This window comes from Onychomys torridus, chromosome 6 (assembly GCF_903995425.1).
Source record: "Onychomys torridus chromosome 6, mOncTor1.1, whole genome shotgun sequence".
NCBI classification, from domain to species: Eukaryota; Metazoa; Chordata; class Mammalia; order Rodentia; family Cricetidae; genus Onychomys; species Onychomys torridus.
In genome coordinates, this window is record NC_050448.1 from 110,662,779 (window position 1) to 110,679,961 (window position 17,183).

Below are 17,183 nucleotides of genomic sequence, written 5' to 3' on the forward strand. Positions count from 1 at the left end.
GAGTTGCTAAAGGACAGGTAAAGCCATAAGCCACATGGCAATACCTAGATTAATAGAAATAGGTTAATTTAAATGTAAGAGTTAGTAACAAGCCTGAGCTATTGGCAGAGCATTAATAATTCATGTTCAGCCTCTGAGTTGGTTACTTGGGATCGGGTAGTCTGGACAGGAAATGTCTGTTTACAAGGCTGAGCAGAGTAATGAACACAAAATTCTCACTCATGGATAAAAGGAGGTGGTTAATGTGTGCTCTTGGATCGTGTCAGCAAAGGCAATGGCTTTGACAGATTTTTTTGTGTGTGTTACCTAAGAACGCTGAAGTTTCTGGAAAAATCAACTCATTTTGAAATTATAATTTGTGCTCTTGATTTTATTCCAATGGTTTGACACATCATGCAGAAAAATGAGTTGGATTGCTCAAAGAAATTACAGATACATCCATCCCATACACCTGAAATTTGATGGAAGTTGCCAGTTAAAGGTGTATATTTCCCTCTAAAATATTTAGTTTGTTAGTTCTTAACTGATTACAAAGAGACTTAAATTAATGTTTTATACATCATGCTTTTAAGATCTTTAATTGTTTTTTAGTGAATGGCAGAAAATAAAGTTGATTTTTGAAGGAGTTGATACAGTTGCAGAAATCCTGTTCAACAATGTCATTATTGGGAAGACAAACAACATGTTCACTGGATATGTAAGTACATGAAAATTGTGCCTTTTGTGTTCCTGGTGTACATAGGGAAGGCTGTCACATAATCGGCCATGGGTCAAGTACAAGGCCTTTGGAACACTGGGTAAATTCCTGTCTTTCTCGGGTGCCCTGTTGGTAGGGTGATAGGAGCGATGTAAATCCATGGTGGTTCTGCAGGGCCTTGAGGAAGTAAATCACAGCTTCAGCTTTACTGCTCACTTACTTCTCTGTGTTCTGGTGGTCCCGCATGTCATGGAAAATGACCATTGAAGACAATTTTGAAAGAAATTCTTTCTGAAATTGTATCCTTCTTATTTTCCTTCTGTTTCAAGGGTGTGCTTTGGAAAACAAAAATAGCTTATGACTTAGAAATGCATACTATGCATCCTAGAGAGTCAGGTTGTCATAAAATGTCCAGGAATCCCTGGCAGCTCAAGGCCGCGTGCACAAGCCAGAACAGACATTTCAGGGCTAAAGATACCCTCTGCTCTGCATATTTCTCTGGGATCATAATTCTGTCAGTAAAAATAGGAGAAGCCTAGAAGCCTGTGCTCGGTCAGGAGACTGGCGTTATAACTAAATTCTATTGCAAAGAGAAGCTTATGAGGCGAGTCTAGATCTGCTTGTTGCGTGCGTCTTTCATGTAGTCTGCCTTTATCTACATTTTTATACACAAGCCTTTTCCTCCACATGGGTTTGTGTGTTCTGTCTCTCTGCTTCAGAGCTTTGATGTCACCGGTATGGTCAGAGACATGAACTCCCTAAAGCTGAAGTTCCAGTCAGCCGTGCACTATGCTGAGCTTCAGAGCAAAGCTCACACCCGCTACTCGGTGCCCCCAGAATGCCCCCCGAAGGAGCAGAACGGTGAATGTCATGTCAACTTTATCCGAAAGGTAATGCTCTTTCAAGTGCATGTGCTCTGCGGCTAGTGTGTGAGTTACTTATTTGATTCCGTCCAGGGACACCTCAAAGGTTCTCAGTCTCCTGATCCCTCAGTCAGACTTGAAGATCTGAAGAGAAAGTTTTCTGAATTTTTGTGGTGAATCTTCATTCTTCTAGGTTTTCTTCCTGAAGCATATTTCAGAATTTAGGTATACACACACACACACACACACACACACACACACACACACACACAAAGGGGATAACTGAACTTGATATTGCATTCTAGATTGGCCTGGAACTTACTATGTTGCCAAAAGAGGCAATACTCCAGCTTCAGCCCTCCATATTTTAGGACTATTGGCAATACTCCACGAACCACCATGGCTGGCTTATAATAGAACTTTATAAATTATTATATTTTTATTTTAGGCAGGGACTCGTCTAGCATCAGCAGGTTTCAAACTTGCTACAAAGCCAAGGATGACCTCCAACTTCTGACCCTCCCAGCTCTCTCTGCTGAGTTCTGAGTTTACAAGTGTGTACAACCATGCCTGGTTTTATGAGGTACTGAGGAGGGAACACTCTGTGCATGTTAGGCAGATCCCTGAGCTGAGTCTACCAACTGAGCTACATTCTCATCCCTATAAACTATTTTTTTTAACATTTATATTTATCAAACTTATTACCAGATATGAAAACTTATTAGTGATTCTTGTGACTAGCAACCTACTCAAAAGAAATGTATTTTCTGAGGTGTTCTTGTATTTTACTGCTAGTATCTTACGAAAAAGAATAAAAAGGTATTATCCACAGATGATTTTTTTTTCTTTGAAATTTAGTCTGTTCTACAGGACTTGAATTTATACGAATGTGTGGTTATTGTATTATAATTGTATGTACCATTAAGATTTTGTTGTTTGTTTTTTAAGAGAGTGTCTTACTATATAGCCCTGGCTAGCCGAGAACTCATTATATAGAATAGGCTGGCTTTGAACTCACAGAGATCCTCCTGCTTCTGCTTCCAGAGTTCTGAGAGACATTTAGTTTTTAAGAAGGAAACGTGCTGGGGGTGGGGTGGCGTGCACACCTTTAATCCCAGCACTCGGGAGGCAGAGGCAGGGAAAACGTTACTCTTCTTCCTCGAGTGGTTGACCCTCTACCTCTAACACGTCAACAGAAAGCCTCTCTTGATTCTCCTTCCTCCTCTGTCCAGCACAGATGGCGCCGCCATCTTGTCAGCTCCCCTCTTGCCATTGTGTCAGTCATTTTTAATCACCATGGCAACATACTGAGGTCAACAAATTTCAAGAAGCATTTCTTTTGGTTCTCGGTTTCAAGGGGGCCAGTCTCTGCCCTCTGGCTCTGCACCTGCGGTGAGGAAGAACACTGGGGTAGAGCAGAAGGGAGTGTGGAACCGGCATCTGCCAGAGGGAGACCGAGGGAGTGACTGAGGCACAAGGGCACACGTCAGTGGTCTGTGCACTGCAGCGAGCCCCACGTTCTGTGCACTGCAGCGAGCCCCATGTTCTGTTCACTGCAGCGAGCCCCACGTTCTATGCACTGCAGCGAGCCCCACGTTCTGTGCACTGCAGCGAGCCCCACGTTCTGTGCACTGCAGCGAGCCCCACGTTCTGTGCACTGCAGCGAGCCCCATGTTCTGTTCACTGCAGCGAGCCCCATGTTCTATGCACTGCAGCGAGCCCCACGTTCTGTGCACTGCAGCGAGCCCCATGTTCTATGCACTGCAGCGAGCCCCACGTTCTGTGCACTGCAGCGAGCCCCACGTTCTGTGCACTGCAGCGAGCCCCACGTTCTCTTCACTGCAGCGAGCCCCACGTTCTCTTCACTGCAGCGAGCCCCATGTTCTGTGCACTGCAGCGAGCCCCACGTTCTGTGCACTGCAGCGAGCCCCACGTTCTGTGCACTGCAGCGAGCCCCACGTTCTGTGCACTGCAGCGAGCCCCATGTTCTATGCACTGCAGCGAGCCCCACGTTCTGTGCACTGCAGCGAGCCCCACATTCTGTGCACTGCAGCGAGCCCCACGTTCTGTGCACTGCAGCGAGCCCCACGTTCTGTGCACTGCAGCGAGCCCCACGTTCTCTTCACTGCAGCGAGCCCCACGTTCTCTTCACTGCAGCGAGCCCCACGTTCTGTGCACTGCAGCGAGCCCCACGTTCTGTGCACTGCAGCGAGCCCCACGTTCTGTGCACTGCAGCGAGCCCCACGTTCTCTTCACTGCAGCGAGCCCCACGTTCTCTTCACTGCAGCGAGCCCCACGTTCTGTGCACTGCAGCGAGCCCCACGTTCTGTGCACTGCAGCGAGCCCCACACTCTGTGCACTGCAGCGAGCCCCACGTTCTGTGCACTGCAGCGAGCCCCACGTTCTGTGCACTGCAGCGAGCCCCGCGTTCTCTTCACTGCAGCGAGCCCCACGTTCTCTTCACTGCAGCGAGCCCCACGTTCTGTGCACTGCAGCGAGCCCCACGTTCTCTTCACTGCAGCGAGCCTCACGTTCTGTTCACTCCTGTGAGCCCCACGTTCTGTTCACTGCAGCGAGCCCCACATTCCAGTTCCCACCATTTTCCATGCAGCCTTTGGTTGTCGAATCTGGCTCCAGTCGTTTCTTGCATGGCGCGCTGCCCTGGTTGCCTGACTGGCATTCCCACAACGTCATCTGCCTTTCTTTAATTAGTTATCCATGGAACAGCTGGCTGGCATGGCCTTTTCAGGCAAAATGACGCCAGCCAATCCTTTATTTAGAACAGAAACAAGGATTTCGGAGTTCATACTTAATGAGGACGGGGCTGATAAGACTAGCTGTATATTTTCCAGTTGTTTATCACATCATCTTTCAACAGCTTCTCACCAGCGTAGGCTGAGGTCTGTACAGCTGTCTTCCCCCACTTCCCCCTGTCGGGACCGCGTCGGGCTGACGTGCGCACGCACGTCCTTTGACAGAGACCTTCCACACCGCTTCCTCTAATTCAAGGTGGAGAAAGACACCTGCCCTGCAAGAACAGTGCTTCTTTTGTTTTGTCCTGGGGATGGAACTCGGGGTCTTGTGCTAACTTAGGCAAAGTACTCCACTACTGAGCCAAATTCTTAGCTTAAAAGTTTTCTTTTTTTTTTTTTTCAAACTTTCTTTCTTTTCTTTTTCTCTTTCTTTTTATTTATTTATTTAAAGGAGACTTGTGTAGATCCTTGACCCTGCCTCCTGGCTTCTAGCTCCCTATTTCCTTTATAAAACTCAACATGCAGGCATCATTTATTCAGAACCCACTTCCCTGGCTCTTCTGTGAGTGTCACAAGTGGGACCCATTACAGTGCTGTGTGTTAGCATACCCCAGCCTGAGAAACAGTGTGTCCCAAATACTTTCTGAGTCAGAGACAATTCTATTGGGAGTGGCTGAGTGCATTAAGTGATGTGAAGCTTGCTGGGATGTTGACTATTTCGTTCTCTCCTCCTCCTCGTCCTCCCCTGTCTTAGTTAGGGTTATTTTTGCTGTGATGAAACACTGTGACCAAAAGCAACTTGGGGAGATAAAAGGGTTTATTTCACTCATAGTTCCATGTAACAGTTCATCATTAAAACTAATGAAGGCCTTAATTGGAGCAGGGTAGGAACCTGGAGGTAGGAGCGGATGCAGAGGCCATGGAGGGTGCTGCTGACTGACTTGCTCCTCATGAGGACCACCAGCCCAGGGATGATGAGCTCACCCACAATGGACTGGGACCTCCCACATAATCACTTTTCTTAATAATTCAGAAAATGCTCTACAGGCTTGCCTGTACACCCCAGTCTTACTGAGGCATTTTCTCAGTTGGGGCTCCCTCCTCTCAGATGATTCTAGTTTGTCAAGTTGACATAGAATTACCAGCACACCCCCCAAGGCCAGCAGAAGGTCTGAACCTATCTATGCCTTTACAAATGTTCCATAGAGATCCTCAAGATGGTTTTCATCCAAAATGTGAAAATATGATTTTCTTTCTTTCCTTCCTTTTTTCCTTCCTTCCTTCCTTTCTTTCTTTGCGCCTTTCCTGGATCTTGCTTTGTAGACCAGACTGGCCTTGAACTCATAGAGATCCACCTGCCTCTGCCTCCTGAGTGCTGGGATTACAGGAGTGTGCCACCACCACCTGGCTGAAAATCTGATTCTTAAGTGGTGAGTTTAGACAGATGTAGATGCCAGGAGCAACTCCAGCTGTTCTGCTTCCTTTTCTCTTAATATGTTTATTTTAATTGAAATATAATGACATCATTTCCCCTCATATGTTCTGTCCCTCCAACCCCGGCCATGTTTGCCCCTTCCTCCCCCTAAAGCTCCACGGCCTCCTTTTCCTTGATCTTATCGAAGTGTGTTTCTATAAATGCATAAGTATATAAATATCCCCTGCTGACTCTGTTTGATAGTGCTTGTACATAATTTCAGGGCTGACCACTTGGTGGTGTTTGACCAGTTAGGGATCTTATTCCTGGGGAAGATGAGTTCTCTCTCTCTCTCTCTCTGTACTTTTTTTAGGGGTGGGGCCCTGTGACAATGTCCTCTTTCACATCTATTGGTCTTTCCATTGTTCAGGTCTTGTTCAGGCAGCCATACTGTCATTGTCGAGGTTTCTAGGGTATAGGGTCCCAGCGGACTTGGAGATCATCTGGACCCTATACTCTTTGTTTCCTGCTTCCTCGGCAGTTCCTGGGCATCAGGGGCAGGAGCTGTGCTGTCCGTGTATTTGCTGTGACTGGTACAACCAGCTGTTCTCTGTATTTGACTAGTTGTAGTTTTCTGGAATGGTCTCTGTCTGTCGCAAAGAGAAGCATCTTTGATGGGCAGTGACAGCCCCACTTATTGCTTGTTCTTCTATAGTAGAAACACATTTATCTCTCTGTGACCTAAATCTAGAGGGAAGGAAATAAGACTTCACCCAGAGCAGTTTGGCCAGATCCTCTGTGGACAGACACCTTCCTTCCCAAGCTCAGGGTACTTCTTTTAGGCCTTAGTTTTCAAAGCTGAGCTCATAGTGTCATAGATTTTTTTATTTTGAGAATATTTTTTTTTCTCTTAAGAAGTAAAAGAAAAATTTCTGCTGGTTAGGATTTCTTTCTTTTTTTAAAAAAAATTTTTATTTTAGATTAGCACATGAAGTAATGGGTTTCTTCCCTTTTTTCTCAGTTGATCCCCTTCCCCCACTGCTCACCTCACAGACCTGCCTGTTCCTGGTGGGTCGTGTCTCCCCCCCCCACCACTGTGCCCCCTGCTCTGCCCCCAGGGAGTCTCTTCCCCTTCTCCTTTCTTCTCCCTTGGATTCCATTATCCTCTCTTTCCTCCACTCCCCGCCCCCCAGAAGTTATCTTTACAGAATCATCTCCTGCTGTTTGAATCTGAACCTTTGTAACTTGTAATTGGAAGTTTTTAGTGTCCTGACTGGTAGACAAGATTAGACTTCTCAGACAGGTAGCCACCCAGGTCAGAGTCTCAAGTCTGAAGTGCTCGCCTTGGTATTCCTAAACAAGGACTGTTGAGTTCATACTTGATGAGGTAGGGCCAAGGCTATTTTGTTTGATTTTTTCTTAAACGGGTTAGTAATATCTTAACTTTCATGTGGCTGTGTATTCTTCACGTTGTTAGATTGAATACAGTGGGTAGGCCCAGTAATGTTTGGGGCGTTTCAGAGGAAATAAGCATTTGCAGGGGTGGTGACCACCACTTGTAGACACGGGACCATGGAGGAGGAGCACAGGATTAGGGCCCATCTGGGCTCTATAGTGACACTTGAAAAGCAAAAAGCAAAATAAAATAATGTTGCTCTGATATAGTAGGCTCTTGAGGAATGAATGTAAAATAATTTATAACTAGATTTTATCTTCTTCTTGATACATTTACTATGGCACTTAGATTGATATTTTGGTTATAATAATAATAATCAGTATAGCAAATAATAATAATAATGTATAGCAAACTAAGCCAGCATTTCTCAGCCTAAACTACTCTTGTCTGTCAGTTGGGAACCTGAGAGTTCTGAGCTTACGGTGGCTGTCAGAGGCTTCAGATCCTGTTCCCAGATCTCTCATGCAGGCCTCCCACCGTGCTGCTCCAGGACACAGCAGCTGGCTTCCCTCTTGGCCCAAAGAGAGCATGGGAGCGGGTCCAAAACAGAAGGGCCAGTCTTCTGCAGTCTAATTTTGGAAATGACTTCACCTCTGCTATATTCCAGTCACAGGAAGTGGTTCTCTTTAATCTAGCACATGCACAAGGGAAGTGAGCACAGTGGGGCACAAGCACCAGAAGAGAGACTTATGAGCTGTATGTGCTCACACTCAGATGCGCACGCACACACACACACACACACACACACACACACACACACACACACACACACACATTAGTTAGGGGATGAACTGTGTTCCCTAAACTTACTAAATGTTGAAGTTGTAACACCCCCTCTAACTCAAGTATTTCAGAATGTAACCAGAACCACTTGGAGTCATCCTTACCAAGGTGATTCAGTTAAACGAAGTGTTTAGGGTAAGGAAATCTGGACAGCAGGAGATGGGAGGGATGGAAGGAGAGAGAGAGGCACAGAGGTCCTCCTGTCCAGTCCAGGGGTTTTGCTATGGCATATTAGTAAACTGCTAAATGAGTGTGTATATAATATTTAAGAGACAGAATCTTTTTTACTAACCTTTTCATTTAGCATGCGTCGTGACGTTTTTCACACGTGTGTGTCAACCTACAGTTAGCTCTTATTGACCGCTCCTCTTGGAAAGAGTTTTCATGACGTTTAAGTTTCGAGTCTCCAGAGCGTGCCTCCTTTTCTTCCCTTGAACTTGCAGGAACAGTGCTCCTTCAGCTGGGACTGGGGGCCGTCCTTTCCCTCTCAAGGAATCTGGAGAGCTGTTAGACTTGAAGCCTACAATATTGCTCATATGGATTACCTCACATTTTCTACAATATACGGTAAGCCAAGAAATGTGGTCTCTTGTTGTTGTTTTCTTTTTTTTAAGTCTTCTTCTTGTTACAAAAATTGTGTTTCTAATTTGGAATATCAGTATATTTTTCAGGGACTTCTTAGAACAATGCAGCATGTCCAATTTATAAAGAGCTACAATAGTATCTGGTGTGAAACTGGGACAAATGGTTTGTCGTGAGAATTTACAGTATAAACCAGGTCCGGTGTGTGTACATACAGGGGTCAGAGGGGACCCCGGGTCTATCAGTCTCCACTAATTATCTTGAGATAGGGTCTCTCTACAAAACTCTAGCTATGCGGTAGCCAGCAAGCCCTAGCCATCCTCCTGTCTCCACCCTGCACCCCCACCCCCAGCACTGGCGTTACAGGTGTGTGCCTCGTCATGCTCAGTCACACTCAGCTTTTTATGTCAGTGCTAGGACCTGAACTCAGGTCCTCATGTTTACACAGCAAGTGCTCTTACCCACCAGGCCATCTCTGCAGCCTACCTTTGGACTTACTGAGCTGAGCAGGGCTGTTAGTGCCCCTGTTGTGTTAAAGATGCGTCCACCGCCTCAGGGGTACTCCATTCTTGCCCTGCCCACATGTGGGTGCTACCTCCGCCCCCTCCTTCACTCCAGATGTGCTGTCTGTGAGGTGGAGGAATGGGCTGTCCTCTTAGCTAGACTGTGGCCTGCGATGGACCCTATGCTGAAGTAAGTATCCAGCTGCTTTTCACTACGGCTTCCTTTGGAAAATATAATGCAAAACCATGGCAAAAATGTGTCAGTCCTGCTGAGCGTCTGGTTGGCAGGCAGCCATTGGCATCATCTGTTCCTTTGGATTCTCTTTCTTCTTCATTTCTGAATTACTTTCCCCCTAAAATGCCATGGTCTTCCTTTAAAATGGCTTCATCCATGGGAGGTTGCGTGAGCCTCTCTTCTTGCTAGCTGCCAGGTCGCTCAGGTGTGCCACATTCTCACTGGCTTGCCCTTATTTTGGGTGGATTTTGCCTTCGGGGTGGGGGGTTTGCTTTCTGTTCTGTTTCAGCTCAAGATTTCCTCTAAATAGGCAAGGAGCTCTGCCGGTTGGTGAAGCAGGGGGCAGGGCTGTGTTAATCAACCAGGAGCCTGCCTTTCTGGCCAGTTCAGTCAGCAGCTTCCCTGAAAAAATAGCTGCTTGAATCTGTCCTGTAACTCCAATGTGAGTCTGGGAAAATGTGTGGTGCCTGACTGAGTTTACACATTCCACGGTGTGGGGGCTTCAGAGTGGTGTGGGAGTTTACACAGAGATTACAGAGTGGTGTGGTCATGCCTTCTTTAAATGCACAGGACCACTTTCCTCTCTAGCCTCTCATTTTCTAATAAAGGCTCAGGAGGGCAGAGCGTGGGAGGATGCCAGTGAGGGACTCAGCAGGAGAACGTCAGTCAAGGCAGCTGCCTCTGAACAGCCTTCTCTGCCAGTGAGATAAAATCCCCTCCTCTTAGCACCAGCAATGGTCACCCAGTGCCACCAGCAGACCAGCCCCTGCCTCCAGCTTCTGTTTCCTTGTTTGTCCTTAAGCCCCGGGTACTGTCTGGCCTCCTCCCTCTCTCACCGGAGCAGAGCGCAGACTTGGAGGTCAGAAGACAGCTCTGGATGTCCGCCATCGTCTTCCATTCTGTTTCAGACCGATGTTGAGTGTGTCAGGATGTCTAGCCACCAGCTGCTGAGGAGTCTACTGTCCTCACCTCCTGTCTCACTGTAGGTGACACACGTGTGCTAGAGCACCCAGCTTTACAAGATTCAGGGAATTCAAACTCAGGTCCTCACACTTGGGTGGCGAGCACTTTGCTCACTGAATCATCACTGCAGCCCTTCTGATATTCACCCACCATGTAGACCAGGCTGGCCTTGAACTCACTATGTGGACCGCTGGCCTTGAGCTCAGAGATCTACTTGCCTCTGCCTCCTGAGTGCTGGGATTAGAGACCCATGCCTCCATGCTTGTCTGTTTTTGTTTTTAAAATTTTTAAAAATGTGCATATATGTGTGTTTGCATGAGTTTATGTGCATCATGTGTGGGCAAATGCCCTTGAAAGCCAGAGGGTGTCCAGTCTCCTAGAACTGGAACTATAGGAATTATGAGTCACCTGATATGAGTGCTGGGACCCAAAGCCGGTCCTCTGCAAGAACAGCTGGGACACTTAACCACTGAGCCATCTCTCCAGCCTGTTTGGCCTTAATGAATGGGGGTATGTCTGCTTGGTATTATTAGGGATTCCTACCCAGGCCAGACAAACTCTGTGGTCTTTCCCTTCCCTTCCCTTCTTTCTTGCCCTCCTCCCCCCCTCTTCTCCCCCTCCCCTCCCCTCCCTCCCCCCTCCCCTCCTCTTCTGCTCTTTTCCTTCCTTCCTTTTAAGAACCTGTATGAGTGCATGAGCTGGCCCCGGGAAACCCCTGAAACGAGTCATTGTTTAGAACCATAATCTTTGCCATTCTCTGGATGGCCTTCCCAGTCGAGATCACAGGACCAAAAGAAGCTGCAATTTCTTCTGCACAGGCACAGGTGTGAGGATGGAGGCGGAGGAGAGCCTCACAGACAGGGTGCCAGCTTGCCTGCCCACGGGTTCCCTTAAGGGTGTGAGAGTGAGGGCGAGGACATAGGACGTAGCTGGGCTAGGAGGCATAGGATTCTGGGGGACCTGCTGTCCTTTTCTCCTGCTCTTGCCTCCCAGTAATACCTGCAAAAGTATCTTGCATACAAGAGAGCTGAGGATCGAAGGTTTATTTAGGAACTGGCAACTTGTAGATTCCAGAAGAGATGAACCTCCTATGTGTAGGTCCCACTGCATATGATGACGAGACAGGATTATGCACTATTCTGATAATAGCATAAAATTACTGGTTATTTAAGGTTTTGTGAACTCCAGTTGTTTAATTTTCCCTGTGCTACTATAAGTCTGTATAAAATGCACAATTCTGGTTGTTTAGAACAAAGAATTCCACTCTTCAGATTAAAAGAACGTTTCCTCTTAGCTTTCCTCTGTGGCAGCATAGTGGAGCACTCACTGCATAGCCCTAGTGGAGCACTCACTGCATTAACCCTAGTGGAGCACTCACTGCATAGCCCTAGTGGAGCACTCACTGCATAGCCCTAGTGGAGCACTCACTGCATAGCCCTAGTGGAGCACTCACTGCATAACCCTAGTGGAGCACTCACTGCATTAGCCCTAGTGAAACACTCACTGCATAGCCCTAGTGGAGCACTCACTGCATAGCCCTAGTGGAGCACTCACTGCATAGCCCTAGTGGAGCACTCACTGCATAGCCCTAGTGGAGCACTCACTACATAACCTTAGTGGAGCACTCACTGCATAGCCCTAGTGGAGCACTCACTGCATAACCCTAGTGGAGCACTCACTACATAACCTTAGTGGAGCACTCACTGCATAGCCCTAGTGGAGCACTCACTGCATAGCCCTAGTGGAGCACTCACTACATAACCTTAGTGGAGCATTCATTGCATAACCCTAGTGGAACACTCACTGCATAGCCCTAGTGGAGCACTCACTGCATAACCCTAGTGGAACACTCACTGCATAGCCCTAGTGGAGCACTCACTGCATAACCCTAGTGGAACACTCACTGCATTAACCCTAGTGGAGCACTTACTGCATAACCCTAGTGGAGCACTCACTGCATAGCCCTAGTGGAGCACTCACTGCATAACCCTAGTGGAGCACTCACTGCATAACCCTAGTGGAGCACTCACTGCATAGCCCTAGTGGAGCACTCACTGCATAGCCCTAGTGGAGCACTCACTGCATAGCCCTAGTGGAGCACTCACTGCATAGCTGCTGCTCCTGTCTTATTTCCAGTGAGTCCTGTCGCACACAGGGTTGGTGCTTAGCACGAGTCCTTTTCTTCTTTTGTGCTGCAGATAACGCTTCTCAGGAGTGGAATATTGAAATCGAGGCTTCTTTTGACGTTGTCAGCTCCAAGCCAGTTGGTGGTCAGGTGACTGTAGCCATCCCTAAACTGAAAATACAGAAGAAATATGACATTAACCTTCAACAGAGGCAAAGGATTGTTAAACTCCTTGTGAAAATTAGCAAGGTGAGTGATATCACTTTCGGGGACATGCTGGATGAATGCACAAGGGAAGAAATGGCAGAGCGGGGTGGGCATTCATTTTCTCCTTGTATTTTCTAATAATTTTCTTACTACTTTTTCATTTTTAGGGGTTTCATTTATTTAGAATTTTTTCCTTTGGAAACAAGATTAAACACTGTGGTACAAAGTGGAACTCACTAAGCAGCTCAGGCTGGCTTCTTTTCTTGTTTGTTTGTTTGACATAGGGTCTTGCATTGTAGCCCAGGCTGGCCTAAAACCCAGTGCACAGCTCAGACTGCTCTCCAACTTGAAGTTCGTTATCCTCTGGCCTTTGGCACTCTATTTTTTTTTTTTTTTTTTTTTTTTTTTTTTTTTTTTTTGAGACAGGGTTTCTTTGTGCAGTTTTGGAGCCTGTCCCGGATCTCACTTTGTAGACCAGGCTGGACTCGAACTCACAAAGATTCGCCTGCCTCTGTCTCCCTAGTGCTGGGATTAAAGATGTGCGCCACCACCTCCACTCGGCTTGACTTTATTTTTAACTTCTCATATATTCTGTATGTTAACTAATGGTTTCTCACATGTAAAATTAATATAATAGGAAAATATGTGATTAATTTGTCAATGTTTATTCTAAGAAGGAAGTTACATCCTTAATTTACATTTCTGGTTTCAATGTGGTGGTTCTTTTCCATTCATTTTCATTGGTTTTGAATATTGGTATTTATTCCGCCTGTAATACTCTAAACTTGGACTCAAGGCTTGTTCATGTTTAGATGGGATAGATTTTAGCTTCTGTTTTTTGCTATTGATCTGGGTGATGATTGTGAACAGGCAAAGACAGAGCAGAGGAACAACAACTGGGAAGAAACAAAAGCTTCAGTTCTGGGCATAGAAGAGTCAACTTCTAAGTCCAATTCTAGGTGTTGAGACTATAGAGTAAACATACTTTGGATCAGTAGGGCAGGGAACAGCTGTTTCTTGAACACAGAGGTGCTCTGGTCTAGTAATCTGTGTTATGCTCCCAGCATGTTGATTGTTTAGATATTCTCAGTGGAGGGGCTGGGAACATAGTTCAGTCAGTAGAATCCTTCCCTAGTATGTGTGAAGTCCTGAGTTTGATCCCCAGTACCACATAAACTGTAATCCTAGGATTCTGGAGGTGGAGGCAGGAGGATCAGAAATTCATGGTTCTCCTCTGCTACACAGAGAGTTTGAAGCCAACTTGGGCTAAGGAGACCCTGAGTCAAGATAAGCAAACAAATAAAAGTATAGTCTTAAAATAGTTATTCTGTGGCTAGGCTTTGGCAGAGAGTAGGCATGGAAATTTATGCTGCTTTAGGACACAGTTTATGCTTCACTACTGAGAAATCCATGTAATGTGATGAGTCATACTATTTTTATAAAAATGTGTCACATCACTTAGAATGAATTATTTCTTAAAAGGAGGTTCCTGTGGAGACCTGGTGGCCTCATGGACATGGAAACCAGACTGGATACAGCATGACAGTTCTCTTTGTGCTGGATGAAGGTTTACATATTAAAAAGTCAGCCATGGTAAGTTAGTACACTATTTTGTGAAAAGGAAGTTATGTCTTAATAAAATAGTGATACTGAGATTTGAAAGAAAAGAAGAAATTGGCAAAATTTACAGTTCTAACCCCCAGAGTAATAACATTCAAAGGTGTGTCGCTGTGGGTTCCTAAATGGATCAGATTTCTTGTTTGGCCATAGGCTTCCATGTTTCACAGTCTTTCCTTGTTTTCTTTCGTTCTTAGTGCTGGGATTGGAACTGGGATTGGAACTCAGACCATCTCTCCCAGTATGCCATATCCTCGGTCTTCTCCAGTGTGCTCTTGCGTTACATCTAAGTAACACATATGTGTAATTTTAAAGTGTAAACACCATTAGAAGGATCATATGATAAGAAGGAACCCAGCCTAACCCTTTTTCTTCTTACCCCTAATCTACAGAGCAACAACAGCAACACTAACTTATACTTACTTCTTTAGATAATTGTCTTCATTTTCCAAGTTCACATGCTTCTACTGATGCTCTCTAACTTTTCCCTCCTTCCCACTTTGGGGTATAGCACTTAGAACTGCAAAGAACTGCAGGTTCTTACTTATTAGTTATATGTGTTTACTCAACCCTGTAAATGCCATACCCTTGTGTTAAAATGGGGCAGTCAGAATGATGTAACTCGGATCTAGCCTATCATACCCACAGTATCCAAATAGCAGTGACAATAATCCATACCTAGAGTTTCCTTCCCCTGACATCAACCTTTGGTATCTACAGATGGCATCAACCTTTGGTATCTACAGATGGCATCAACCTTTGGTATCTACAGATGGCACCCTGTGGTGCCATCTCTCACAATGGGCATCACCTCTCCTTGGGCTCAGATGGCATCCTGAGTATAAAATATACCATTATACAGTTCATTTGAATTTTTCTTTTGTTTAAGTGTGTTACATATTTCTGAGACAGTATGAATGTGAGTGTGTGCACACATGTATAGCATGTTTGAGGACGATTCTTGGACTTCTTTTCTCATTCTCTTGGCCAGGGAAGTACGTTCTCCCACATAATGATTTATTGTGTATTGTCTTCATAAAAATGTGGAAAGTAATGAGTTGTTCAAGCTTACTACAGAGAAAAAAGTAGGGCTTGTATTTTTGGTACATCGTTCCTTTTCATGTAGGCTTATATTGGTTATACCATTGTTCACTCTGCATGAAGATGTCAGCCTTTGAGGCATTGAAGGGGATGAAGATGTGTTGGCCCATCCTTGCATTTTTGTGTACGTGTGGAGTGTACTGTCTCCCTGTGTGGCTTCTGTGGAGGTCATGATTGTTGGTGCTTATCCATTCAGTTACTTCTTGGGGTCCTACTGTGCTTTGACTGCTGTACTCCTGATAAAGCTGGGATAAGGCATTGCATTCGTCTCTTTGAGACCTTAATAAGACTAATAATTTGGCTGGGAGGTGACTTTATTAAACCAGCACTTGTCATGACAGTTGATGAGTCCATTAGAGAAATAGAGAACTCTGGAGGCAAGCCAGGCATGGCGGTACATGCCTTTAATCCTAGCACTTGGGAGAGTGAGGTAAGGGGTCTATAACATGAATCTTAAAGGTACTTGATAATAAAACTCAAACCTGAGGCCAATTATTGGGGTGAATGCTGGAAGATCAGAGAAGCAGAATAAGCCACAGCTATCTCACCTTGCTAGTTCCTCAGGTGATCCTGTTTCCTCAGGCTGGAAGCTTCTGAGTCCTCCTCCACATGAATCTCAGCTGAACTGTGTTGCTCCAAAGCCTGAACACTTAACCAACCAAATGCTTAACTAACTACATGCTTTACTCTTCTAGTTCCTGGTCCTCATGCCTTATATACCTTTCTCTTTCTGCCCCCACTCCCTGGGATTAAAGGTTGGGTTTCTGGAATTAAAGGCATGGGTCACCATGTTTAGCTGTTTCTAAAGTGGCCTTGAACTCAGAGATCCGATAGCTCTGCCTCCCAAGTGCTGGGATTAAAGGCGTGCACCACCACCGCCCAGCTTCTGTTATGGCTTACTCTTCCCAATTTCTAGCCACCATTTTTGGCTTTGTTCTAGTGTCTGTCTGTTCTCTGACCCTAGATATGTTTATTTCGGGGAACACACAATATTTCAGGGAACACAATACCCACCACAGGGGTCAGAGTTTAAGGCCAGCCTTGACTATCTAGTAAGACCCTATCTCTAAAGAAAACATTGAAACAATACAAAATAAGGATTTGAACTGGACTAGGGATATGGATGTGTGAATTGGCAGAATGCAGATAATTGTAGCTGTGGCACGGGATGAACCACCTCAGGGAGGACACAAAGAGGGCAGAACCCTGAGGAATTAAAATAAGGATGTGGCAAGAGAACAGTCTGTAGAGAAATCTAAGAAAGAATGATCAGAGGTAGAGAGTCCCCCGGTTTGAGTGGAGGGGTACGGAGCTAGAGAGAGAATGTCCAAGGAGCAGGCAGCGCTCACCATCAGCCATTGCAAAGGTGTTCATGATACAGACACTGAAGGGTCCCGCGGGTTTGGCAGCGAGGAGGCCACTGGCTGCCTTGACCAGAGTGGAAACCAAACTGCAAGGGTTCCAGCAATGACGGCCGTCAAGAAGGTGGCTGTGGCAACCACTAACGCTGACACGTCTGACTTCACCAGTTTGTAATGGTGGCCAGCTGTGGGTTAGGCTATGGGTTAGGCAAATCAGCAGATGTACTGATGTGCTAGGAACTAGAGTTTTCATGGTGTTTGGTGTCTATAGTGTGCTAGTTACTTCTGCATTGCTGTGACCGAAGCACCGGAGAGAAGGAACGGTTTACTTCCGCTCCTACCTGGTGGTCAAAGGTCAGTGTTGTGGAGTTGGTTCTCTCCTTCCACCACGTGGGTCCTGGGAAACCAAACGTGGCCATCAGGTGTGTGCAGTTGGAGTCTTTATCTGCTAAGCTGTCTCACTCACTGACCCGGAAAACAGTTTTGAATGATAATCATAGCTTGCGTTTTTGGATAGAAAGTC

At 45.8% G+C, this 17,183-nt stretch overlaps 1 protein-coding gene across 2 annotated transcripts in view; it reads left to right on the plus strand.

Moving 5' to 3' along the window:
* The window catches only part of Manba (mannosidase beta), an 82,979-nt gene that overhangs the window by 21,549 nt on the left and 44,247 nt on the right, over window positions 1-17,183 (plus strand). For both annotated transcript variants that reach the window (XM_036191081.1, XM_036191082.1), the window contains exons 3-7: window positions 592-697; window positions 1,417-1,587; window positions 8,410-8,533; window positions 12,448-12,623; window positions 14,064-14,174. In XM_036191081.1, the coding sequence (XP_036046974.1) occupies window positions 592-697; window positions 1,417-1,587; window positions 8,410-8,533; window positions 12,448-12,623; window positions 14,064-14,174 (688 nt within the window). The remainder of the gene's footprint in view (window positions 1-591; window positions 698-1,416; window positions 1,588-8,409; window positions 8,534-12,447; window positions 12,624-14,063; window positions 14,175-17,183) is intronic.